Source organism: Hemiscyllium ocellatum, chromosome 19, assembly GCF_020745735.1.
Source record: "Hemiscyllium ocellatum isolate sHemOce1 chromosome 19, sHemOce1.pat.X.cur, whole genome shotgun sequence".
Lineage (NCBI taxonomy): Eukaryota > Metazoa > Chordata > Chondrichthyes > Orectolobiformes > Hemiscylliidae > Hemiscyllium > Hemiscyllium ocellatum.
In genome coordinates, this window is record NC_083419.1 from 57,793,274 (window position 1) to 57,821,122 (window position 27,849).

General features: G+C 41.9%; 1 protein-coding gene and 1 long non-coding RNA gene across 7 annotated transcripts in view; one reads left to right on the forward strand and one right to left on the reverse strand.

Annotated features, from left to right (window-relative positions):
* Positions 1-27,849, forward strand: part of LOC132824993 (A disintegrin and metalloproteinase with thrombospondin motifs 20-like) — a 383,141-nt gene that overhangs the window by 230,899 nt on the left and 124,393 nt on the right. For all 6 annotated transcript variants that reach the window (XM_060839950.1, XM_060839951.1, XM_060839954.1 and 3 more), the window contains 9 exons: positions 383-593; positions 1,466-1,630; positions 8,174-8,338; positions 11,794-11,913; positions 12,385-12,492; positions 14,207-14,371; positions 16,118-16,417; positions 17,477-17,638; positions 19,325-19,501. In XM_060839950.1, coding sequence (XP_060695933.1) covers positions 383-593; positions 1,466-1,630; positions 8,174-8,338; positions 11,794-11,913; positions 12,385-12,492; positions 14,207-14,371; positions 16,118-16,417; positions 17,477-17,638; positions 19,325-19,501 — 1,573 coding nt within the window. The remainder of the gene's footprint in view (positions 1-382; positions 594-1,465; positions 1,631-8,173; positions 8,339-11,793; positions 11,914-12,384; positions 12,493-14,206; positions 14,372-16,117; positions 16,418-17,476; positions 17,639-19,324; positions 19,502-27,849) is intronic.
* The window catches only part of LOC132824994 (uncharacterized), an 87,925-nt gene continuing 72,366 nt past the window's right edge, over positions 12,291-27,849 (reverse strand). Inside the window, exons 10-11 of the long non-coding RNA XR_009645736.1 lie at positions 14,218-14,390; positions 12,291-12,490 (exon numbers count right to left, since the gene is read on the reverse strand). This is a non-coding gene — a long non-coding RNA (uncharacterized LOC132824994). The remainder of the gene's footprint in view (positions 12,491-14,217; positions 14,391-27,849) is intronic.

The following is a 27,849-nucleotide window of genomic DNA, read 5'->3' on the forward strand; positions in this document are numbered from 1 at the left end:
AGAGCTGGCACTCAAATTGCCTGAGATATGATGGGCACCTTAGACAGCTGAAGTCCACTGGATGTAGTTTTAATTTGGGTGTGCAGCTGGTTTTCCCAGAGAGTGTGTGAGGCTGCCTGCATTGTGTGGCTCACTGCAGTGATGCCCATTTTGATCAGAAGTAAAAAGTCTTCCCACTGCTGTGTTGTACCTGCAGCCTTTCCATTTTGTTGCTTGGGGGGTGGGGGAGGAGGGGATGTCCACTCCTTGACGGGTGTCATCAAAATCGTCAGGTCAGCAGAAAACTTAGCATAATCTTGTGGATGTTGCATAGAATTAGTTCTTCTCGGTTGAATTAAAAACGATTGACTTTACAATATAAGTAGCTCTGCTCTGATTCTAGGTGGCACACAGTAGGTAAGAGCGAATGTACGGCACAGTGCGGACCAGGCTACAGAACGCAAGACATTCGCTGCATGAAGTATACCCACGGCAAAGGACCCAGTGAGTCAATAGACGACAGATACTGCAGGGATCAGCCAAAACCTCCCAGCAGAGAGCCCTGTCATGGTGACTGTCACAGAACCAGTTGGCATTATACATCCTGGTCACAGGTAATGGTTCGAGCGTGCAACCCAATTCCCTCAACCCGTGGACAGACTTACATTTATTAGACATACTATCATTGGCATTGAAGGTTCATCAATTAGCAGCTCCATGCTCTGAAGCCAGTTTTGTTCCCCTTACTGGAGGAAGAATGTAATTGCTTTCTGAGAATGTTTACCAGATTAATTCCAGAATTGAAATTGTTGTCTTATGAGGAGGGATTGAGTGGGTTAGGCCTTTAGTTGCTCGAGTTTAGAAGCATGAAAGGAGATTTAACTGCAGAGTATAAGTTGCTAAAGGGGAGTGACAAAGTAGATATGGATTGGACATTTTCACTTGGAGGGCAATCTAGAATGACAGCTCATAATTTTAAAGGGTGGCAAATTTAAAACAATGATGAGGTGGAATTAATTCTCTCAAAGGGTTGTGAATCGTGGAATTAAGTGCCGTGGAATATGTGACACTGAATAAATTTAAGACGGGGATAGACAGATATTTGATTTGTGATGGGTTAAAAGGCTATTAGGAGCAGGCAGGAGAGTGGAGTTAAGCCTGAGATGAGATGAGCCATGGTAGTATCAAATGGTGGAGCAGGCTTGAGATGAATTGCTTACTCCTGCTCCCAGTTCTTATGCTCTGATTTTGTTTGAAAATTGAACTTCAGTCAGAGAGCATTGATGATCATTCCTATTGTCTGAAATTTATAAAACACGCATTTACTAACATAGACAATATCCACTTGCATTGAGATGAAGTCCGTGCAGAAAGAAGGGCTGCTTAGAGTACAGAGAGAATAATACTGTATTTCCAATTTGTAACACACCTTCATTGGGCATTCCTGCATACACAACCTAACAGATCATTTGTTTGGTTTTCTCAGTGTTCAAAAACCTGTGGCGGTGGAACAAGGACCCGGGAAGGGTACTGCATGAGCAACCTTGGCAGACACCTTGTTAACCAAGAGTGCAATGAGCATCAGAATGTTGTATCGCAGGTTTGCAATGAATTTCCCTGCCCTGAATGGACAGCCAGTGAATGGAGCGAAGTGAGTAAAGCGTTAAGGAGTTAAAAGAGGCAAAAAAGACCAAGCAAATGTTAATGCTAACCTTAGGAATATCTAATATAGAATTCAAAGTGTTACTGCACAGTGTTAGACTGGAGGAAACTCGTCACTATATTCGCTGTTCAGTTTATAACCATCAGACATTGCCTGGACTCTGTATCAAAGAGACAGGGAGTATCTGGCTGTGACCCACTCAGAGCTGTATTAAGTAGACAAAGTGTAGCATCAACAGAGGCCTGAGAATCCATTACTTGCTCTCTCCCTGAGCTGTGTTGCCATATGACCTGTGGGAAAACTAAAATAAAAGTTGTAATTTAGACAAAATGTACAAGTTCCAACCTGATAGGTTCATGTTTTCTCAAACTGTCCATACAGTTTTAAAATATATATGACAATAGCTCCAATATAAGCAAGAGTTTAATGAAACAAATGAACTGTGAGGATGAATACTAGAATTTGCAGCAGGTACACATCAAGGACTGTATAGAATGATATCCAGTTCTCCAGTCTCGTCCTCCATTTAGTTATAGAACATAGAACATAGAACATAAAAAAAACAGCGCAGTACAGGCCCTTCGGCCCTCGATGTTGCGCCGATCCAAGCCCACCTAACCTACACTAGCCCACTTTCCCCCATATGCCTATCCAGTGCCTGTTTAAATGCCCATAAAGAAGGAGAGTCCATCACTGCTACTGGCAGGGCATTCCATGAACTCACGACTCGCTGAGTAAAGAATCTACCCCTAACGTCAGTCCTATATCTACCACCCCTTAATTTAAAGCTATGCCCCCTCGTAATAGCTGACTCCATACATGGAAAAAGGTTCTCCTGGTCAACCCTATCTAAACCCCTAATCATCTTGTACACCTCTATTAAGTCACCCCTAAACCTTCCTTTCTCCAATGAAAACAGCCCCAAGTGCCTCAGCCTTTCCTCATACGATCTTCCTACCATACCAGGCAACATCCTGGTAAACCTCCTCTGCACCCGTTCCAGTGCCTCCACATCCTTCCTATAGTATGGCGACCAAAACTGCACACAATACTCCAGAGTCTTATACAACTGCAACATGACCTCAGGACTCTGGAATTCAATTCTCTACCAATAAAAGCCAGTACATCATATGCCTTCTTCACAGCACTATTTACCTGGGTGGCAACTTTCAGAGATCTGTGTACATGGACACCAAGATCCCTCTGCTCATCCACACTACCAAGTATCCAACCATTAGCCCAGTACTCCATCTTCTTGTTACTCTTATCAAAGTGAATCACTTCACACTTAGCAACATTGAACTCCATTTGCCACCTTTCTGCCCAGCTCTGCAGCTTATCTATATCCCGCTGTAACCTGCCACATCCTTCCTCACTGTCAACAACTCCACCGACTTTCGTATCATCAGCAAACTTACTCACCCAACCTTCTAGCCCCTCCTCCAGGTCATTTATAAAAATGACAAACAGCAATGGTCCCAAAACAGATCCTTGCGGAACTGCACTCTAAGGTGAACCTTTACCATCAACTACTACCCTCTCTTCTTCCAGCCAGCCAATTCCTAATCCAAACCTCCAACTCCCCCTCAATGCCATAACTCCGTATTTTTTGCAGTAGCTTACCATGGGGAACCTTATCAAACACCTTACTAAAATCCATATACACCACATCTACCGCTTTACCCTCGTCCACTTCCTTAGTCACCTTCTCAAAGAACTCAATAAGGTTTGTGAGGCATGACCGGCCCTTCACAAAACCGTGCTGACTATCCTTGATCACATTATTTCTATCCAGATATTCATAAATCCTATCCCTTACAATTCTCTCTAAGACTTTGCCCACAACAGAGGTAAGACTCACTGGCCTATAGTTACTAGGGTTATCATTACTCTCCTTCTTGGACAAGGGAACCACATTTGCTATCCTCCAGTCTTCTGGCACTATTCCTGTAGACAATGAGGACATAAAAATCAAGGCCAATGGCTCTGCAATCTCCTCCCTTGCTTCCCAGAGAATCCTAGGATAAATGCCATCAGGCCCAGGGGACTTATCTACATTCACCCTTTCCAGAATTTCCAACACCTCTTCCCTACATATCTCAAAGCCATCCATTCTAATTAATTATGGCTCAATATTCACATCAGCAACAATGTCCTGTTCCTGAGTGAATACTGACGAAATGTATTCATTCAGTGTCTCCTCAATTTCTTCAGCCTCCCCACGCAACTTCCCACTACTATCCTTGACGGGACCTATTCATACCCTAGTCATCCTTTTATTCCTGACATACCTATAGAAAGCCTTTGGGTTTTCCCTAATCTTATCAACCAAGGCCTTTTCATGTCCCCTCCTTGCTGCTCTTAGCTCTCTCTTTAGATCCTTCCTGGCTACCTTATAACTCTCAATCGCTCCAATTGAACCTTCACGCCTCATCTTTACATCGGCCGCCCTCTTCCCTTTAACAAGGGATTCCAATTCCTTATTAAACCACAGCTCCCTCACACGACTCTTTCCTCCCTGCCTGACAGGTACATACTTATCAAGGACACTCATTAGTTGTTCCTTGAACAAGCTCCACATATCGATTGCACCCTTCCCTTGAAGCCTACTTTTCCAAGCCACGCATCCTAAGTCATGCCTCACCGCATCATAATTTCCCTGCCCCCAGCTATAACTCTTGCCCTGTAGTGCACACTTATCCCTCTCCATCACTAGAGTAAAAGTCACCGAATTGTGGTCACTGTCCCAAAGTGCTCACCTACCTCCAATTCTAACACGTGGCCTGGTTCGTTACCCAGAACCAAATCCAGTATGGCCTCACCTCTTGTTGGCCTGTCTACGTATTGTGTCAGGAAACCCTCCTGCATGCATTGGACAAACACCGACCCATCTAACGTACTCGAGCTGTAGCCTTCCCAGTCAATATCTGGAAAGTTAAAGTCCCCCATAACAACCACACTATTACTTTCACTCTTCTCCTGAATCATCCTCGCAATCCTTTCTTCTATGTCTCTAGGACTATTAGCAGGCCTGTAGAAAACTCCTAACAGGGTGACCTCACCTTTCCTATTTCTAAGCTCAGCCCAAACTACCTCAGATGGCGAGTCTTCATCAATCGTCCTTTCCACTGCTGTAATACTATCCTTGACAAGCAATGCCACACCTCCCCCTCTTTTACCCCCACCTCTGACCCTACTAAAACATTTAAACCCTGGAACCTGCAACAACCAATCTTGTCCCTGTTCTACCTATGTCTCTGTAATAGCCACAACATCAAGCCAAACGCCAGCTCGCGGACGCCTCCTCTTATCGCCCCCTTGACCACGACCCCACCTCCCACCACCAAACCATCATCTCCCAGACCATCCAGGACCTCATCACCTCAGGGGATCTCCCATCCACCGCCTCCAATCTCATAGTCCCACAACCCCGCACCGCCCGTTTCTACCTCCTGCCCAAAATCCACAAACCTGCCTGCCCCGGCCGACCCATTGTCTCAGCCTGCTCCTGCCCCACCGAACTCATCTCCCAATACCTCGACACGGCCCTGTCCCCTTTAGTCCAAGAACTCCCCACCTACGTTCGGGACACCACTCACGCCCTCCACCTCCTCCAGGATTTTCGCTTCCCCGGTCCCCAACGCCTTATTTTCACTATGGACATCCAGTCCCTGTACACCTCCATCCCCCATCACGAATGACTCAAAGCCCTCCGCTTCTTCCTTTCCCGCCGCACCAACCAGTACCCTTCCACTGACACCCTCCTTCGACTGACTGAACTGGTCCTCACCCTGAATAACTTCTCTTTTCAATCCTCCCACTTCCTCCAAACTAAAGGAGTTGCCATGGGCACCCGCATGGGCCCCAGCTATGCCTGCCTCTTCGTAGGAAATGTGGAACAGTCCATCTTCCGCAACTACACTGGCACCACCCCCCACCTTTTCCTCCGCTACATCGATGACTGTATCGGCGCTGCCTCGTGCTCCCACGAGGAGGTTGAACAATTCATCAACTTTACTAACACCTTCCATCCCGACCTGAAATTCACCTGGACTGTCTCAGACTCCTCCCTCCCCTTCCTAGACCTTTCCATTTCTATCTCGGGCGACCGACTCAACACAGACATCTATTATATACCGACTGACTCCCACAGCTACCTGGACTACACCTCCTCCCACCCTGCCCCCTGTAAAAACGCCATCCCATATTCCCAATTCCTTCGTCTCCGCCGCATCTGCTCCCAGGAGGACCAATTCCAACACCGCACAGCCCAGATGGCCTCCTTCTTCAAGGACCGCAGATTCCCCCCAGACGTGATCGACGATGCCCTCCACCGCATCTCCTCCACTTCCCGCTCCTCCGCCCTTGAGCCCCGCTCCTCCAACCGCCACCAAGACAGAACCCCACTGGTTCTCACCTACCACCCCACCAACCTCCGCATACAACGTATCATCCGCCGCCATTTCCGCCACCTCCAAACGGACCCCACCACCAAGGATATATTTCCCTCCCCTCCCCTATCAGCGTTCCGCAAGGACCACTCCCTTCGTGACTCCCTCGTCAGATCCACACCCCCCACCAACCCAACCTCCACCCCCGGCACCTTCCCCTGCAACCGCAGGAAATGTAAAACTTGCGCCCACACCTCCACACTCACTTCCCTCCAAGGCCCCAAGGGATCCTTCCATATCCGCCACAAGTTCACCTGTACCTCCACACACATCATCTATTGCATCCACTGCACCCGATGTGGCCTCCTCCATATTGGTGAGACAGGCCGCTTACTTGCGGAACGCTTCAGAGAACACCTCCGGGCCGCCCGAACCAACCAACCCAATCACCCCGTGGCTCAACACTTTAACTCTCCCTCCCACTCCACCGAGGACATGCAGGTCCTTGGACTCCTCCACCGGCAGAACACAACTACACGACGGCTGGAGGAGGAGCGCCTCATCTTCCGCCTGGGAACCCTCCAACCACAAGGTATGAATTCAGATTTCTCCAGCTTCCTCATTTCCCCTCCCCCCACCTTGTCTCAGTCGGTTCCCTCAACTCAGCACCGCCCTCCTAACCTGCAATCCTCTTCCTGACCTCTCCGCCCCCACCTCACTCCGGCCTATCACCCTCACCTTGACCTCCTTCCACCTATCCCACCTCCATCGCCCCTCCCCCTAGTCCCTCCTCCCTACCTTTTATCTTAGCCTGCTTGGCTCTCTCTCTTTTATTCCTGATGAAGGGCTTATGCTCGAAACGTCGAATTCTCTATTCCTGAGATGCTGCCTGGCCTGCTGTGCTTTGACCAGCAACACATTTGCAGCGACAACATCGAACTCCCAAGTACCAACCCACGCTGCAAGTTCACCTACCTTATTTCGTATACTTCTCGCATTGAAGTATACACACTTCAAGCCACCTTTCTGTTTACAGGCCCCCTCCTTCGAGATTGATGCCTGGTTCCTAACCTCCCTACACTCCAGGTCCTGCACCCTAAAACTACAGTCTAGGTTCCCATGCCCCTGCAGAGTTAGTTTAAACCCCCCGAAAGAGCACTAGCAAACCTCCCCCCAAAGATACTGGTGTCCCTCAGGTTCAGGTGTAGACCATCCTGTTTATAGAGGTCCCACCTTCCTCAGAAAGAACCCCAGTTATCCAGAAACTGGAATCCCTCCCTCCTGCACCATCTCTGTAGCCACGCATTTAACTGCTCTCTCTCCCTATTCCTCGACTCTCTATCACGTGGCACAGGTAACAAACCAGAGACAACAATTCTGTTTGTTCTAGCTCTGAGCTTCCAACCTAGCTCCCTGAAAGCCTGCCTAACATCCTCACCCCTTTTCCTACCTATGTCATTGGTGCCAATGTGGACCACGACTTCGGGCTGCTCCCCCTCCCCCTTAAGGACCTGGGAAACACGATCAGAGACATCACGTACCCTTGCACCTGGGAGGCAACATACCAAACATGAGTCTCTCTCGCCCCCGCAAAACCGTCTATCTGTGCCCCAAACTATCGAGTCTCCAATAACTGTTGCTCTGCACTTCTCCACCCTTCCCCTCTGAGCAATGGGGATAGGTTCCGTGCCAGTTGTTGTATCTTATGTTGTATCTTAACTCTAATTAAGCTATTTCAGATCCATAACTAGTTAGCCTTTCACAAAAATCTTATCATCTCTGTCTTGAAAATTCCTGTTGTTCCAGTATCCACAGTCTTCTCCTGGAGACAGTTCAAGATTTCCACCACCTTCTTTCTGTGAAAAGGTATCTCCTGACTTTACTGCTGAACAGCATAACCCTAATGTTCAGAATGTTATGCTGGATTTGCCCATCCATGGAAAAATTGGCGGGGTCGGGGGGAAGATTCCAGAACAAAAGCACCGGAGCCTTCAAATTAAAGCTAGGCCATTTATAATTTGTGAATGAAGCTTTTTGAATAGAAGTTCTTTCGCTCTTCCATCCTGAGAAGCAAATGTAAGCTGTTAACTTAGGGACTGAATTTTCAGCAACCATTAAATAGCCACATGCGTTATTCTAGTGTCTCGTGACGTGTGGAAAGGGCACAAGACATCGACAAGTATCATGCCTACTGAATAATGAACAACTGCAGGATGACTTTTGCAATCCAAGTATCAAACCAGAGGCTGTCGGAAGCTGTGAGCTGCAGGAGTGTGCGTCATGGCAAGTTGGGGTGTGGGGCCAGGTGAGTGTCCCTACGTTTGCTCAATGTACGTCTGGGAATAAGTGCCAGGTATGCCAGGCTTGTAGGCAGGAAACTGTAGCTCTGCAATTCCAAAGAGTCACACTCCCAACACATATCAGCCCCTGTTGATCAGTGATTCTGTGATGTATGACCAAGCTTTGCTCAGGGAACATCTGACACGATGATAAAACATGTTTATCTCAAGTAGCTTGTGAGAAATTCCTGGTATCTGTTTCTCTTATGTGGAGCCAGAAGTGTTATTCATTATTGAAGTGAGTGTTCTCCTTGATGGCAGGGAATAAAGTTAGATTTCTGTTATGGACGAAGTCAGGCCACTCCAAACATTCTTAAGCAGGTGGTCCAGACCATGACTAATGGTTTCCATTTCCTCATTATGACATTATTTGTTAAGTAATAACACACTCTCTTACTCTGTGTATGCCTTTTGATACAAATGTTTTAACTTCTCATCTTTCTGCTGTAACTCAATACATGTAGCAGAGCTAAACATACTGGCATGTTTACCTAGTTGTTCCTGCTCTGTGCCACTTATCTGATCAAAAAAGTCTCAGATAAAGCTATGTCAGCTTCCTTATTTGTGCCTTTTGATCTCTCCTGCTTCAACTTCTTCCTCTGTGATCTTGTGATCATAGAATCTGGGAAAATTCCTGGATAAACATCCCTCATTTCTTCAGTTGCCTGCATCCCCATTGGCTTTTCAACTCGAGTAGGCAGCACACCTACCGGTGAATCAGCGATATCATTTGCAAGGACAAATTGTATTCCTGGAGCTGAGAGTTTGTCCTGTACTCCTACCACAGATTCTCCACTTTTCTCTGGACTCTGTAGCCTCCCTTTACATAATTGAGCACGTTTTGTCTCATCGTGAATTCCTGTCACCAGTACTTTTTCTGGTGATGGTCCCTCAGGAGTACATATCTCCTCATCCTTCGGCATTACAGACTGAGAGGATCCTGTCTCTCTTAATATTGTAACCTCTTTACCTACTGCTCCTGGCCTATGTGAATACACTTTACTCTTACATGTGTATTTTTTAAGCAAATGTGGCACTTCCTCCTTAATCGACCTCTGATTATCTTGTACACTCTGAGGCAGTTGTCCAACTTCCCTTGCCCCTTTTGTTACTAGTCCAACAAAACTTCCAGGCTTGTCTGGTTTTCCTAAATACGGCTTTTCTCCTAGCCCACCAACACTTTGATTTCACGTGGCCCACTTTGCTACAATGAAAACACTGGAGCTTTTTAACTTCAAGGGTTTTTTTTTTTATCCTTATGATCTTCACTGAAATCTACCTTTGCCTTTCCACGTGAAGATTTCTCTTTGCCCCCATTTCTGTCCCTCATGGACTGAGATTCATTCTGGGAACCAAACCATGTTTTATGCACCAGCACATAATCACCAGCCACCTCAGCTGCTAACCTTGCCATTTTAACTCTCTGCTCTTCCACATGAGTTTGCACTATTTCCTCACTAAGCTTACCTTCAGATTTTATCTCCAACCTTTTTAGCTGATTTTCCTTTTTAAGTGTCAATTTATGAACATCTCTCTTTTTGCCCCTCTCTTCTGCTGCTCTCTCTTTACTGCTATTAATTGTCACTCAAACTGTTTCATTTCTGCTGCCCTTTCCTTATCTCTCGTCTCTAACTCAAGCTGCTTCATTTGCAATTGAATTCTTGCCATCCCTATAGATTCTGATGGTTCCTGTGGCTAGTTTAAATGCTGAGCTACTGCTGTAATTATCTCTCCTTTCCTCACAGAAGCAGGTTGCTCCAATTCCAGCTTCTCTGCTAATTCCTGCAGCTTGGTCTTATCCACCTTTTTGCAAAACTTCCAAAGTCACTGCATCCACTTCCAGAAAGCTTTTGGCGAGTGAAAGAGCCATTACTATCCCAACCTTTGTCTACCTGACCAAACCAACACCCTACCCCTCACTGTTTAAAATCCAGCAAAGAGTCCTCAATCTATGTTGGACTAAGCCAGACCACTCTTACGCAGGCAGCCCCAGACCTTAACTTTGCAATTTGTTTTGGTAAGTGTACAGTAAAAATAACCCAGAGTAAGTTAGCTAAGTTGACTACCAGGTTTTAAAACAGACAAACATTTATTCACAAAATTATAGAATGAAACACAAAACAGAATAAAGAACCCCTACAGAACTCAGTCTATCCAAACTAAGACTTATTTATGCTGTTCCGAATATACATAACAGTCCCAATAAGCAAGCCCCCTTAAAAAACAGTAAAAATCGAATAAATGCTTCCAGGTGGAAGAAAGAAAGTCAGAAGGGGAGAGAGAGAGAGAGACAGAGAGAGAGAGACTGTTTCCACACAGCTGAACACCCAACTAGTTCTGGACTGAATTTGCTCAGCTAGAGAGTTGACCACTCCCCTTTCGTTATACATGTCACTTCAAAAACATAACCGCTTCGGCCTGAAGTCTCATCCGTTTACATATAACCACAAAAGCCTCTCAATACCCCTTAATCTCTGTACCAAACCAGTCTATTCAGAACTGGGAGCTGTTTACGACCCTTCTGAAAAAAGACCAAGGACACAGTATCCTTGAGAAAAGGAACAGCTTTTGGAAAAAAAGGACCAGCTTGGTGACACCTCTTTGACATGGTGGTTAGTACTGCTGCCTTGCAGCACCAGGAACCCGGGTTCAATTCCAGCCTCAGGTGACTGTCTGTGTGGAGTTTACACATTCTCCCTGTGTCTGCGTGGGTTTCCTTCGGGTGCTCCAGTTTCCTCCCGTAGTCCAAAGATGTGCAGGTTAGGTCGATTGTCCATGCTAAATTGTCCATAGTATTCAGGGATGTGTAGGTTAGGTGCATTAGTTAGGAGTAAATATAGGATAATAGGGTAGGGTATGAGTCTGGATGGGTTACTCTTTGGAGGGTCAAAGGGCCTGTTTCCACACTGTAGGGATTCTATTGTATTCTGTAACATTAAGTAGCTCCAAGATAGCATGTTTGCTAATGAACGACTGGAACTGAGGCACGCCTAGAGTCAGTGATCCTATGTGTGAATTTAAGTGAGGGTACAATTCTCTGAATCCTTGAGAATACTGTTTGTAATTTACCAGCCTGACAAGTTTATTGATGGAACTGGGAGGTGTAAAAGCAAAATTCTGCAGATGCTAAAAATCTGAAACAAAGACAATGCTGGAGAAACTCGATAGATTTGGCAGCATCTGTGGAGTTAATATTTTGAGTCTGGTATGATGTCTTCAGGTGTAGAAGTGTTACTAAGGCACTAGAACTGTTCTGGGTAACTCTGCAAGACAACGTCCTAAGTTACAGAATATAATATTTATTAAGCAGAATTATTTGTTCACATATATCTGAAAAAAAAATGCATTTTGAACAAGTATTTTTCCTGAATCTATTGTCATATGACAGACTACTGACCTTTATCCTGTTGCTTTTCACTAGTGTGCTGCTACTTGTGGGCATGGATACCAAATGCGTGCAGTGAGGTGTGTAGTAGGTGCTTATGGTGCAGTTATAGATGACAGAGAGTGCAATGCTGCAACTCGTCCAAGGGATAGCCAGGTAAAGGAAAATACAAATTCTGTTTCTTCCAATCAGTTACTTTAATGGAAACAGTAAATGTTCTAAACTAAAATGTTACATTTCCTTGAAACTTCAACCATTGTAACAATGAGTGATTTTCAGCGGACTATTGTGCTGTCACCTTTTGGAGTGATTGTCTTTAACAGTTCAACATACAAATGGCCACAGGCTGTCTAGTCTGTAGCACAAGGTAAAGGCTGTGACTAGGAATTACTCTGTACAGTATGTATTAATTTAGCTGCAAATAAACAGAGTAAAGATCTTCAAGTAAGTGGATTCCATATACTTTATTTGTGTTGCATTTAGACAAAGCAAGAATATATTTGCACATACTACTTGAGTATGAAAGTGGCACTCGATAGAATGTTCTCTCCCATGACTTAAATTCAATCACCCAAAGTTCATCACGCAGTACAGATTGTTTTTGTGTTTTGACAAAATTCTACGCAGGAGTGTGAGATGCCTCCTTGTTTGGAGCCATCGAAGATAGTCACGACCACAAGCCCAGCTGTTCAAAGAGGGATGATGACCCAATGGAGATATGGATCCTGGACTCCTGTAAGAGACTCTATTTTAATAAGAAACTATCACATCTAAGTGAAATGTGAAGAAATGCACCTTGGGAGTGCTAAGATAGCAACAGAGTGTGCAATAAATGGCACAACTTGACAGGTGTAATCTAGATCTCTAGAGAAAGTTTACAATGGAGATATGTAAATCCTTAAGTGTAGCATGACAATTGATAAGGTGTTTGAAAAGGGCACATGGGTTACTTGGGTTTATAAGTAGGGGAAATCGGTACACAGCAAAGAGGGCATGCTAGAATTTTATGAAGAACAGCATTCACTTTTATTTATGTTGCACTTCTAATGTCCCAAGACAATCAATAGGAATATTGTGAATGAAGATTTGATATCAAACTTGTTAGGAAGATGGGACAAAAGCTTGTTAAATAACTACATTTTAATGATTTTTAAGAATTACTTTATGAAGAATAAAAAATCGGAAAGACATGAGAATTAGAAGGTTGTTCCATACTTGGGATTTGGGTAACTGAAGGCTTTGACACCGGCGTTAAAGTAATTAAAATGGAGGGTATTAAAGAGATAATGATGGCATGTGGGAAAAAGGCACTACATGAATCATGGGTGACTTCAATCTTCATGTAGATAAGGGAAAATCAGATTGGCAGAGGTAGCCATGACAAAGAACGCACAGCGTAGATTAGGGACTGTTTCCTAAATCAATATGTTGGAGATACCATAGATCAGGCTATTTTGGATCTGGCAATGTGTAATGAAGAAGGTTTAATAAATTATCTCAGAGCAAAAGATCCCCAAGACAGCAGTAACTATAACATTGTAGAATTTAGCATTTGTGTTGACATGGTAGTGCTAATATCAGGCTTTCAAAATTAATATTCAGTCAAGTCTGATTCTCATGTTGGTGGAGGGACATTTGCAGGTCTTTATTTTTTCTCATTCAAATCTTTAGTAATTGGTTTTAGTCCTTTCCTCTTTGGCAGCTTGATTGTTGATGGTTAAGAGCAGAGAAAGGATGCCAAGTAAATCCAGTGGCATCACAAGTGGGCGATCTGTACCTACCATTCTGCTGCTAATCAGCATTTACATGCTCATGCATAGCTATCTTTCCATGATGGAAGAGGACAATCTTTATGGGGCTCCAGTTCAGCAGAGAGATGTGGAGAAAGCTCTACCATGTGCTCAACACAAATCTGTAGTTAAATGACATACATGATAAGCATTGCTGCGTTTTAACAGGCGCCCTTTTATGCCTGCTGTTTCTTGCAAGGTACTCCAAGTTACTGCAATCTCCTATCCTGACAGGCACCAGATAGCTAATGCAATTTCCACTGCTGTCTCTCAACAACTGGTTCACAATATTTCTATATGATCTGCAGTGGAACTCCAGATGTTTTGATGTGAACGTAGCAGTGCTCTACTTAGAAGAATAGATTAAACACTAGTAAAATTTAAGGGCCACTTAAATAAATGATTCAGACTGTTCTAGTTTTATTGAGTTCCGTATTTCTGTTTTAAACATTGCAAACATACATTATAGTTGACATTATGCATTCTTGTAAAGTTTATGTGACTCGCCTAGTTTAAATTGTGAAGTTTTAAATTTAACATGTAATATGTAGAAATTTGTGTTTATGTTTCCCTGGTGTTCCTTCTTGCCATTGTTGAAAATGTAAACAGTCATTATAAGAGTGAAACAATTTGATTTTTAAAGCTTGTTATTGTTGTAGTGCTCAGTTACCTGTGGGAAAGGAGCACGTGCTCGCTACGTCAGCTGCAGAGATGCTCAAGGCGGCATTGCTGATGAATCTTTCTGTGCCCACTTGCCTCGCCCTCCTGAGACAATGACGTGCTTCAGTCCCTGTGGACAATGGCATGCTGGGGAATGGTCACCCGTAAGTGCTCCATCGTCTGCTATGAGAGAACTTAAGTGTTAGAAACCATGTTTATTCAAAACACTACCACATAAATACTCATGACAAATTGAATGGGAGTCCACATTCGCATGGAGGAGGGTTTGTTCACATTGAATTCTGGCTGGGGTGGGGGGGGATGTGGTGGAAGCCATTTTGTTATTACCTTAACTCTGACATCACTCTCTTTGGGGGAGAGAACACACAAATTCCAGATGGCTTTTCTTTTCTCAACTTTACCTTTTTTTGTAATAAATGGTTTGAGGAAACCTTATCTTACAGTGCAGAATATTTTTTATTCTCTCCTTTATACAAAAAGAGACATAGAATTAAACCTGGGAACTGTAGGCTAACCAACCTAACATTAGTGATTAGAAAGTACTGGAATCTATCCCAAAAGATCAAAATCATCTGAAAACAAATGCAAGGTAGAAAAATAGTAAATATGTAACCCAAAAGGCTAGCTTATCATTAACCAACCTGTTGGTATCCTTTTGAAGAGGTAATAGAAAATGTAGGCGTGGGTAATGTTCAGTCCAACAACGGCATTTCCAAATCATGGATAATGTGATATACTTTGATTTGAAAAAGTCTCTGATAAGCTACCACATGGTCAATTCAAGATAAAGGTTAAGGCATGTGGCATAAGGGGCAACGAATTGGATGCATTGCAAATGTGGCTAAAGAAATAGGAAGAGTTGGAGTAAAGGATAGTTTTCCATATTAGGAAAAGATTGAAAGTGAAGTTACCGAAGGATACGTGCTGGAACCACTGTTATTCCAAATGTCTGGAGCTTGACAATAAGTGAGTCAGTATCAATATTTGAAGGTAATCCCAAACTGGGATGTAGAGTTAACATTGAAGAAGGCTTCAGCAAAATGGAAGAGGTCATTAGAAGACTCACAAACTCATCAGTTGGTTAGCTAATAAACTTTAACATAAAAGATGAGGTTGTAGTTTTATTTTTTTCCATGAAAATATATCACCTATGTCTCCAAAATACTGAATGGAGTAGAGGAGCAAAAGGTTATTGAGGTATGGATGAATAAATCTCAGGTCAGCAAATGAATTTAAAAAGCTAACCAGCCCATGAGATGCAGTTAAAGGGATCTAGAACTCAAGACTAATCAATCTATGTTAAACCTTCAGGCACTTCACCTGACAAAGAAGCAGTGCTGCAAAAGCTTGTAATTTTAACTAAATCTGTTGGTCTATAACCTGGTGTCATGTGACTTCTGACTTTGTCCGCACCATCCAACACCTGCATCGCCACAATATTTCAAACCTGTTAGGCTGTGTCTGGTGTGCTCAGTGTAGATCTGATTTTCATACCTTAAAATGAACAACAGGGCCTTGCAGCAGGAGCAAGAAATGTTGACAAGAATTGAGCCAGAGTTGAGTTTGGGCTTTTTTCCTTTTATGAAAGAAAAGTTCCAGTAGAGACTTAATGTATCTTAGAACTTAACTTAGAATCCCTACTGTGTGGAAACAGGCCCTTCAACCCAACAAGTCCACACTGATCCTCCAAAGGGTAACCCACCCAGACCCATTCCCCTACCCTATTACTCTGCATTTTCCCCTAACTAATATATTTTAAAATCATTTTAAAATTATACATGGTTGCATAGATAGTTGTGGAGACATCTTTCTAGCCGTTGAGGGAGCTACATGCTCTTTGTAAATGGGACTAACATTGACAATTCCTTGTTTGTTTCTTTTCCCTGCAGTGTTCTGTCAGTTGTGGTTCTGGGAGGGTCACTCGTCAGGTTGTTTGCACTAGCTACCACCATCAAATCACGATCACGGACGAGAGTGACTGCAATGCCATTGGGAAACCGCATCAGGAGCAAGAATGCAGTATGCCCCCGTGCCCCCCGACGTATCACCAACATGACTACCCTGCACAGTTCCCACAGCGCGATTATCCACAAACCCATGCGGACTATCCCTCCCAGGACGTGGCTGGTCAGAATACATGGAACAGCCCATCACGGGGGAGTCAGTGGCGGACAGGACCTTGGGGAGCAGTAAGTGATATACACAGTTTAAAGATCATTTGTTGAATAGCCAACTACCAGTTCCTTATTTTTTTTTAAACAAGGGCAGTTCAGAAGAATTGAGAATTTCAAAACTGAGATTGACAGATTTTTGTTGGGGATTGGTATTAATGATTACACAAACACAGGAGGTCAATAGAGTTAAGATACCAATCAACCGTGCCCTAAACTTATTGATGGGGCAGTCTCAGAGAGATGAGTGGTCTTTTACTGTCCCTGAGTAAATGGACACTACTACAAAAGTTCTTCAGTTGTAAAGTGTTCTTCAAAGTTGGATGAGCACAAATATTGTCAGGCCCTCTCTTCAAAATATAAAGTGATTCGAAAAGGGATTTAAATAAAGCTTGTAGAAATGTATAGAGCCTTAAGGAAAAAAAAAAGATTTTCAACAGCGAAACTGTCTGTTGGAAAATTCTTGACCTATCCTGAATATCCTATTCACAGCTTCCGGCCAAAGCTGGCTCCCTGTCCGTAATATCTCCAAATTTGGCTTAATGCCAGCTTTCGATTGATGATGCTTTTGTGCAATTCTTTGGAATGTGTGACACAGATAAAAGTTCTTGTGGCTGTCATTCATCCTTTTCCAATCTGATGTGTGTTAACCAATGAGTTGAACAGGTTTTTAAAGATGATGATAAAACATATTCATCTCTATTTTCTAAGACAACTTTGCTGCCTGTGCCCATTTACATCAAAGGAGTAATTAGCTGACTTGGTCGTAACTGTGAGAAGCCTTACCTATGAGTCTGGAATTTCTGAGGTGCATTGCTGTGCATTCTTTGAATGAAAAGTCATGGGTGTCCTTCACCACCCTGCTATGATCCACAGATTAGTGCTAAACCTCTCATCACCCAAACACAAAAAAATGGCATCCTCATTGTTCCTAAAACTCCTGCATGCAGATCAGAAATCTTTAGGCCATTTAGAGTAAGAATCCATCTGTTGTTGAAAAGAGCTCAATCATTGATTTAGAATCATAAAGCTGTATTAGTTTTCCAGAGTGACTTATTGACCAACAAACTGTTTTAGTGCTCGAGCACTTGCACAGGTGGATTTCAGCGACGGGTCGTGGTCTGCCAAGATGCAGAAGGACGGCCTGCCAACAACTGTGATGAAAGAGTGAAGCCAGCAGAGACCAGGCACTGCGATGCTGGAACATGTCCTCATTGGAATTATGGCAACTGGGGTGAGGTATGCCGTCCAAGAAGCGAATAACATTTTCTAGAAATTACTCGATGTCTCAACATTAACGTCGTTGTATTCCAAGTCATTTCAGCTCTTTGTTGAAGTATTTGTTTAGCAGTCACACAACACCAGGTTATAGTTTGGCAGGTTTATTTGAAATCACAAGCTTTCAGAGTGTTGCTCCTACATCAGGTGATTTCAAATAAATCTGCTGAACTATAACCTGGTGTTGTGTGACTTCTGACTTTGTCCACCCCAGTCCAACACCAGCACCCTTTTATTGTTGTGTCGCCGTAGTCTTACCAGACCATAGGGACTGTTCTCTCATTAGAGAGAAGCGACTGGTGGTGATTTAACCTGAGGGCCACCAGACCTCAGGTGAGGGAAGAGATTGAGAAGGAGAGTCCTTTATAGTAACCTTACACCGGTGATAGGAATTAAACCCACACTGCTAGCATCACACTGTTCTGCAAACCAACGGTTCCACAACATGAAATATTTGTTATGATCGGTTTAAATTTTCTGAGTTACAGAACAGAAGTGGTCTCAACTGGCACTTAATTATCCTAATTATTATCCTTGTGCTCCACCCTTGTATTTGGCACTAATCATCAAGTGGTTAAAGCAATGGACTAGAAATTAGTCAAAGTTTTGCTATATCAGCTCAACTCCTGCTAACTAGTTACTATGTTTGGCTGTTCACTGACCGAATCATTCCCCTCTGCTAACACTAACTATTCCAACAGACTTTCTAATCAGTTCATACATTCATAAAATTTGTGTATGGCTTTTCCTTTTAAGCAGATACTTGTAAACAAACCAGAAGAGTTACTTAAAAAAAATCTCACTTTGAGTGGTATCACCTACTTCCCTTTCTGTTGATGGCATTGATATTCTCTTCAGTGAAAACCTTCTATATTATGAGAGCAAATACCCTGGTATGGAAAAGCATTAGTCCTAATTGTTTCAGAGTCAACATTTTAAAATTGCTGGCTTTTGCAATTATGAAGTTGGCTTCAGAATGCAGAATGCAGATTGAAGCTATTTAACTAACCTTTGGGCCTTTGTTGAGTTCCTACCTTTTTGACCAAATTTCAAGTGATTTGTCCTCATATGTCCTTATCTGGCTCATGTCAAAACCTTCTTCTAAGCAACATTCTTGTCAAAGGACTTAATTGGTGGAAGGGTCGCTGGACCCAAAACATTAACTCTGATTTCTCTCCATGGATGCGACTAGACCTGTTGTTTTTATTTCTGATCTTCAGCATCCATGGTCCTTTTGGTTTTTATTTTGACTTAATTGGACTTTACAGACGTTAAATGTGCAGTTTAAGTGCCGCATGTGTTGTTGTGAATGATCATGCCTTGTGTGAACCAGCCTAATAGCAATCTTTTCACATCTTGGATGAAGACCTGATTTGATGATTACAATATGTTTCTGACAAGTAAGTCCAAAAATAGATAAAACTGCTGAACCTGCAACCAAATCATACAGATAGAAAGATACTAGTGACCCAGTAAAATCTTTAGCTTATGACTGATTGAAGTCCACTAAAGATCAGCACAAACAACAAGTTGTGGATGCAGCCTATTGAGCAAAGCTATACATTTGAGATCAAGTCCCAGTTAAGCACAACTCCCGGTTAACTATTGTTTACCCTGTTCTAATAATGGTTTTTGATTCTCATGCAGTGTACACAACCATGTGATGGTGGGACAAGAACAAGGCTGGTCATCTGCCAACTGCCAACTGGTCAAAGATTGAATGACCAAAACTGTGACATCTTGGAAAAGCCTCCAGATAGGGAACAGTGCAACGTGCATCCTTGTCCTGGTGGTGTTTTATGGCATCGAGGACCATGGAATTCGGTATGATAGTATTCTTTCTCTTTTTCTCTTGTGATTGTATGTGTCTGCACAGGGTCATAATACTTGTGTGGTTAATTCCAGGGAGCTGTAATTAATTTTGTTTCTGAATGTAACTTAAGTGATAGCTACATAAGTAATTTTTTTATAAGGAGAAGGGACGGATTAGAAGACCAACTGTTGTCAGGGATACATTCCATGTAGTTGTCACATTTTCAGGTCAAGAGCTAAGATAGTGCTTTATGATAAATAAAAGGCATTATTAAAGTTCTGTTCAACAAAAGCCTTTGGAAAAGTTGGCTTCAATGGTCACATATCTCTAATTATAAAACTAAATAGTAGTCTGGTTTTAGATATAGAATGGAAACATTTTTATATTGGAAAAAATAATGATAATGTATAATTTGTTTTCCTTTGGTTTCACTTGGTTAATGGTTGCCCTATAAACACCATTAATGATTTGTAAATTTGTGTATAGGGAATTCTTTTTAATAGCAGCAGATTATAACTGCAACTTATGAAAACCAGATCATTTGTATAATAGAAAGTGTAATTTTGTACAGTCTGTATCTTTAATGATTGTTTTAATCATGAATGCAAGGATGAAACTTTTTGTTATGCACATCTTTTAATGCTATCTTTCTGACGGGTGCTGTTAATATCCACAGACACACATTTTTGGGTCTGTCTGCAATTAAGTCAACAAAAACCCAGATTGCACATTGAAAATAATGTGGGACTTGCTGTAATAAACCCTCCTCTCATTTCAGAATCCAGTGCAATGTAAAAGAAAAACAAATTGTATGTGGATGGCAGAATATTATTAAAGTAACTTAGCTCTTCTACCTTTATATATATATATTTTCACATTGAAGATGAGTATTTATCTCATTACTGCAGAACTCTGTTAAGCTCACCTAAAAGTTGGATTCCATTCATTGGGCCTTTCTCTTGCTGGGAATCTCCAGTCATAGTTGATGGATGCTCCAATTAGAATCAGAAAGTACAAGTATAAAAAAAGTACAATATTCTAAGGTTAAAAAACGCAAAAATAAGGAGACTATGAGCTAACACAGGTATTAATGTTGTATCCTGATTAGGGCACACTACTTGATGCATTGAATCAAAGAAAATCCAATTGGGCATTATTAGGGTTATTCTTTGTTTCTTTGAAAATAACTTGGTGACTGCAAGTTTCATTGCAGTTACATGTTTGTAGCCATTTATAGATTATTACCTCTAAACACGTTGCTTCCAGTGCAATAGAACAAATGGGAAAGTACCTCCATTCATTTGTGATGATGCAGCTTTTGTTGCTTCACTTGTGGCCAGCATTGCAAAAGATCTTAGCCATATGTTTGGTGCTACCTGTCCTCAGTGAGTTCATCAGGTGCTTACAGTCCCTGCAAAACATGGGGCGCTGCTTATTCCGTTAGACTAATAAAAATGTTGCAAAACCCTCTATTTCCAGTTCCACCTTTTAAGATGTGTAGGTCAATAACCAATGTTGCATGTAGAAAATATGCGAGCACTTGGATATGTTGTAGTCACTCATTTGTCTTGTTGGTTACATTGGTAAAGCTTCTCTGAGCTCTAGCTGTGGCAAGCTGTAGAATTCTCTCATTGGCAACTTGACATGTAATCTTGGTGGCTGGTGTGTCATTACCTGAACAATATTGTCAAATAAAATGCATTTTGAAAATGCTTTAGCCTTGCTGTAATTGATATTAATGAATGAACTGTATTTTTAAATCAAGTATTCATATTTTCATTTTAATCTTTAAAGTCCTGGTCATTCCCTATTCTGACTATATCAATCTGATCCTTTCTGAGCATCTCTTTGTTCAATCAGTGTTCTGTTAATTTCTGATTGATAAGTTCTCCAGTCCTTCATTAAACCCCTGTGTCCTCACAAGAACAGAATTGCCATCCTCATCAGAAGACATTGTAATCTGCTTGTACTTTGATGAGAAAAGCAGACCATTAGAGCCTTTTTTTGTGGAAATTGAGAACTCCGTTTTATAAAAAGAAAGACAGGATATGGTAAAAACTAACCTGACCGCTGTGAAAGGTAAGAGGGACTTGCACTCTCCTCTTAAATGAAGGAAGAAACATAGTTACATTCAGCAGCTGTAGAGATCTTCAGAGGGCTGGAAAAATTGAGTGAAGACTGTCCATAGTTTTATGTGCTGACCTTTAGTTATTTGAACTCAAGTGGGATATAGTGCATTTTGTTTGCTCACAGGCATCATTTTCATAAGAATTTTAACCAACCTTCCTAATTTTCTTTGCGTACGCACATGACACAGATTAAATCACTGCAGCTCTTGTATTTGATGAATACTCTGGCCCTTGATGAAACAGGATAGTAACAAAATGCAGTTCTATAAAGACCCTTTAATATTAAGCTTTGTTTTGTTGTTAAAGTAAAAGTAATTGAAGAAGACACATTAACCACTAGTTTCATGTTCAAGTAGCCAACTAAAGCCATTTTGCCTGTCAATAGTAGTTTGCAAATAATACCTTTTTGTTGAATCATCAAATGCAATTTCCATTTGGATTTGCTTTTTTTGTCAGAGTGTTTCCTGTTTCTCCAGATAAACACAGCATCCTCGCTGTTTGCCAACAGTTACGTGTTCACTATACAAATGTCTATTTTTTGTTGCCTCTGCTGCTACTCACATATTCTCAATTATCTGTTACTTGTAAATTGTGATGCATGATCTGCCTTACGTATTCTGAGCAGGACCTCCATTGGTAAGCCCACTGTTGCCCATCTAAAATAATCAGTAGGCTAAAATGAATGGGTTGCAGCAAATGCTGTATCATCAGTGCTGAAGACACTTAATTTACTTTTTTTAAAAGTGTATTTATTTTTTGCATTCTTTCAGTAACAATATTTATTTTAGATGACATATGGAAAGTAACTACTTTGTTCTTATGTTCAAACTGTAAAATATTAAAGAGTACAATGTTGTAGAACCCATCTGGTGTTTTTATTATGGTGCAAACAATTCAAACCTTTTGATATGTCATTTCTGGAAACTATTTTCAGTAGACTGTGGACTGTTTACTGATCAATGGCTTGTTCTGTACTTCAGGTAGAGGGAACCGAGTAAGTAGTTGTTCTTTCAAAGTATTTTGATTACAGCATCTAGGGTGAATAATTCCACTTTATGAAGTTCCTTTTGCTTATGAGTTCTTCCTTTATTCCCTATATGCACCCTTTTTATGCATCAGAGGCCAAGCCCATCAATTTCTCCATAACCTCCTTACTGGCCGCTGAATTAGGTGAGGCTGTTGATGAAAGCCACGTGATTATTCAAGTTCTTCACTAATCAGCACTTTCACTTCCTTACCTGTGATTGTACAAACTAATGAAAATCCAAGAAAAACAAGAATTGGTTCTTCAAGATTACCATACTGTTATGGACCAGACCAGTATCCCTCAAAATATTTTAAGAAGGTAGCTCAAACCCTAACTTTTTCTTATTTTAAAGGCACATATAAAGTACTATGTCCCAGATTCAATTTAACTGGTCAGACTACTCAATATTACAAAATTTATTCAAACACTATAGTTAAAATACAGCAAAAGAAAGGAGAACTTAGAATAACAACACTATTGGAAAACTTAACAGAATAATAGATATAGTAACTATTACTAATTAACTGTTCCAACATACTAACATCCCATACACTTTGGCAAAAAGACAACTTCAGAAAAAGCAGATTTGGGCTCACTCACAATCCAGCAGCCTAGGAAGAGGGCCCTCAGCTTTTGGCTGTAATCAAGCGAGGGAGAAATAACTTGCACTTCTTCAAGCCCACAACAGCAACTGCTTAAAGATAAATCTAAAAAACCTTTTTTAAAAAAACTAGAAATCCTGATCTGTGAGAGCTTAATCACACCCACTCAGGCTGCTTCTATTTGTTATTAAAAACCCCAAGGTCTCATGAGTTGTTTAGCTTCTCATAGATTGCTCAGCACATATTCTCCCAAACACGCTGTAAAAGAAACCAGGATGAAACGCACCTCTTAAAGTCACAGATTTTCTGAACGTACACAAAGGAACACATACTGACACAAGAGTGAAATCAAGAGGTATACACCAGTAATGTTTTATTCCACGAATACATCTGTTGGACATAATGATGAGTTTCGGATTCTCCCCACATCAACTGGCTGTCAGAGATAGAACAGCATGAGATGGGTCAGCAGTAAATGTTGCAATAGGCAACACCTTGTGGCATGCCTTTCTTATATTTTTTCATACAGTAATTAGAAATGTTACTTGCTGTTGCTCTGCCAGCTTGCTTAAGGTGTGCTAACTTCTACATCGACTCATGAATCCTTTGCCAAGTGACATTCTGAGCTGCTGCCTCTGGGACACCCCAGAGTGCACAACAAGCCATTCCTTTCATACCATGAGACCATAAAACATAGGAGCGGAAGTAAGGCCATTCGGCCCATCGAGTCCACTCTGCCATTCAATCATGGCTGATGGGCATTTCAACTCCACTTACCAGCATTCTCCCCATAGCCCTTAATTCCTTGTGCCATCAAGAATTTATCAATTTCTGCCTTGAAGACGTTTAGTGTCCCGGCCACCACTGCACTCTGTGGCAATGAATTCCACAGGCCCACCACTCTCTTAATGATACCCTTACAGTAATAACCTTACTGTAAAATTTGAGTTTGTCTCCTGAGTCTCCCATTCGCCAACAATATAATTTGGATTTCTGAAATGTAAATAATGTAGTTCACTGTGACTCCCATGGAGTTATTTTTCTGTGGCTCTATAAACTCAGGGCAACTACAAATGCTATCGTTTCAACAGACAGATATTGTGGCTTGTTGGCTTGTATTGCAAATCTGACTTTCTGGTAGGACCGGATTGCTGACCATCGGGTTGCCTTGGTGATCACGCTTGCATAGGTACTGTAAGTTCTGGGTCTCATTGTCCATCCCACCGTTTTCCACTCCAAACCTAACAGGGATTCCTGCAGGACATGAGTGGAAATTTGGGTAGCAGCAGATTATGTACAATAATTGTACCCCAGAAGTCAGTCAATTGGTAAGAAGGGTTTGTTGTGAGTCACTCTCAGAACCAGCAGGCAGGAGATGGCCAAGATTTCTATGTGGGGCTCAAAGGAACATTCATGTTCTTCCTGGTCCACGAAAACATGAAACATGCTCTTCGAACATACTGCTGAGAAATCCTCTAGCCTACAATGCAGCTGCACGCAGGTTTGAACTGGTAGGGAAACCCTCACTGCTTCCTGACCAGATCTCCAGATGAGATAGCAGACTAATTCTCCCCCCCCTCCCTCGGCCGGTAGAGGCCAATTTATTTATTTAACGTGGACCTGACTGGTTTGGAATGAGTATCCTTTCTGTCTGCTTTCATCCTTATTGCCTTCCTGGACTTAACTAATTGTCTCAGCTAACATCCGATTTGGAATTGTTCTCACTCTCTCCTATGAACCGCAAACAAAAATGCGGTTAGCTGCAGCTAATTGCAAATCAACAAATGACGGCAACAAATCACCTTGCTGTGTTCTGCCTGAGTGAGGATTTTAATTCAAGGTGTAGAAGTGAAACCCCTTACAGAATCAGTGCCAAGGAAATTGTCTTCACTAATAACAGCCCGAATAAGGAAACTGTCTCCGTTAATAGGAAATGAATTACGAAATCCAGAAAAGTCATAGCGTCAGGGGAACTTCTGTTTGATTTATAACTGGGGCAGAAGGGTCAAGTGGAAAGTTGGACTGACCTGGCAATATTTAGGAAAATATGGTATTTGTAAGTTTGCCTTCAATTAGATCATCTACTTTGGTGTGTTATCAATTAAATTTTTTTTGATGTAAACCGAGAGAGGCCAGTACTCCATGAGTATGGCTGGGAATTTGATATGTAATGCTTTTCAAATAAGATGAATGCTGAGAAAATCACTCTGCACCATGACAGAGACATTGTCTGAAACATTTGTTCACCTTTAGATCTTTTAAGATGGCTGTCTTATTTTGTTCTTAACAGCATACAAAAGAGAATGATTGACAGCAGCATATTAACAGAGCTCTGCATTCTATATGTTCAGGAAGGCCTCTCTCACCCTCACATAGCCACTGTCAGTCTGTCTCACTCACTCTAATATTAGGATTGATTTTAATTGGAGGGACAAGCGAGGTGGTGAAAACTCCCCATCCCTCCTCCACCCTACCTCCTGCTGTAGGGAGGTCATCTTGAGGCGTAGCGCAGAAACAGAAAGTGCTGCAGAAACCCAACATGTCTGGCAGGAAACAGAGTTAACGGTTTGAATCCTATTGGAAGATGAAGCCCGAACTTTCTTGGAATGATTGAGGGCAGTCTCCCTCCTGATCCTCACGCCGGGGCCGGAGGGCAGGAGCCAGGACCCAACGTAGAGATGCTTAGCAGCACCATAGCGGTCAATGCCTCACAAGCACAGGTTGCAGCCTGTGTTGGTCACCCTGGTAACTATGGTTCAGCTTTAAAGTCCCTCATCCTCTCCAAATGCCTCCTCTTCCTCAACGTGTAGTCTCCGGAGATCCTCTCAAAGATCAGTTAAAATATGGTAGTTTCGATCTTACTGTAGGGCCATGGTTTTTAGATCTAAATTAGGCCCCACTCATGGAGCTTCGGCTAACATTCCATTCAGTGAAGATAAAATGGCGCTGGCTGGGACAATTTTGATCCTTTACACATTTCACATTTACTATTAACCCTGCTATCCACTGGGTTCTTAATATTTTAAAACAACCTACATCAGCCCAATGCCATTGCTTTATTTACTTTTCTGCTTAAATGCTATTATCGAAATCATAAAATGGGAGCAGATAGAAGGAGATTGTTGAACCATCAAGTCTGTGCCCACTCTCTGCAAGGTTAAATTATACATTCCATTCTCCTGTCCTTTTCCTATAGCCCTGAAATATCTTTCCCCTCAGGTACTTCTTCAATTTCTTTCTGAAAGTCCGAGCAGTTGCTAACTCTATTGTACTTTCTGCATAAAAATGTGTTTCCTCATGTTGCTGCTGGTTCTGTAGCCAATCATATTAAAATGGCCTCCTCTGGCTCTTTCACCAATGGGAGCGATTTCTCAGGATTTACTCTGCCTGCACCTCCCTGATTTTGCGCACCTCTGTTAAAGCATTCTCTAAAGAGATCGATCCGAGATTCTTCAAATATCTACATAACTGAACTCCATCATTCTTGGAAACAAAACTCGTGGAAATATGTTTTGCACCTCTTAGAGGCTTTTGCATCCTTTCCAAAATGAATTGCCCTGAATTTGACACAATGCACCCCTTAAGCTTGAGCCATTGTTTTATTAAGATTCATTGCAGCATCTGTATGCTTTCTCAACCTGCCCAACATCCTTAGTTGCTGCACTCCATTTAGGATTGTATCCTTTGTTTTATATTGCTTCTCCGAGATCTTTCTGCCAAATTGTATCATGTCACACTTACTGTATTAAATTTTAACTGCCACTTATCCCCCATTCCATCAACCTGTTGGTCTTCACTTACTGTCCATCAATATCCTCCTTACATATAGTAACAGCTCCAATTTTGTGTCATCTGCATGTTGAAATTGTTCACTCAAGTTTAGGTCGTTAATATCAAGAGAAGCAGTGATCCTGCTACTAACCCCTCAACATTTTATCAAATACAACAGATCGACTGATTACTCTGCTCATCTCTCTCTGTGGCCTGACTGAAAACCTGAATGCAGTTTTGATTGAAATGATTTTCCATTTACCAGTCACGTAACTCATGGTTGGCCAAGTCACTGTTAATTTTCCCTGGATTTTTGTTACTAAGTCCATTAAGGTGAAACTCTTTGATCTATTCTGTTGTGTGTATGTTTACATCCTGATTTAACTAAGACTGGAACAGTTTTTCAGTATCAATCCTATATCTGAAAGAAGTTTGGAAGACTATGGCTAGTACCTCCTCATGTTCCTCCCTAATTTTCCACTGTGCCTTCGGATGGTGACTTATAAACTTTAAGGTCACATATCCTCTCCAAATGCCTCCTCTTCGTCATTTTGTTGGCCACCGATATCTCAAATACGTCCTCTTTCATTATGCCTTTGGTTGCTTCTTGGTAAAGTGAGATGAACTTTAGTTTGGGTACATAAAATTCGAGTAAGCAATTTGAAAAGAGCTGTTCTCTTTAAAACACACGCAGTTCATGAATTAGCCCATGTATACTGTGTTGTTATTCTAATTTCCTCTTACTTTGATTATATTTTAATTAGATTAGATTACTTACAGTGTGGAAACAGGCCCTTCGGCCCAACAAGTCCACACCAACCTATACCCCT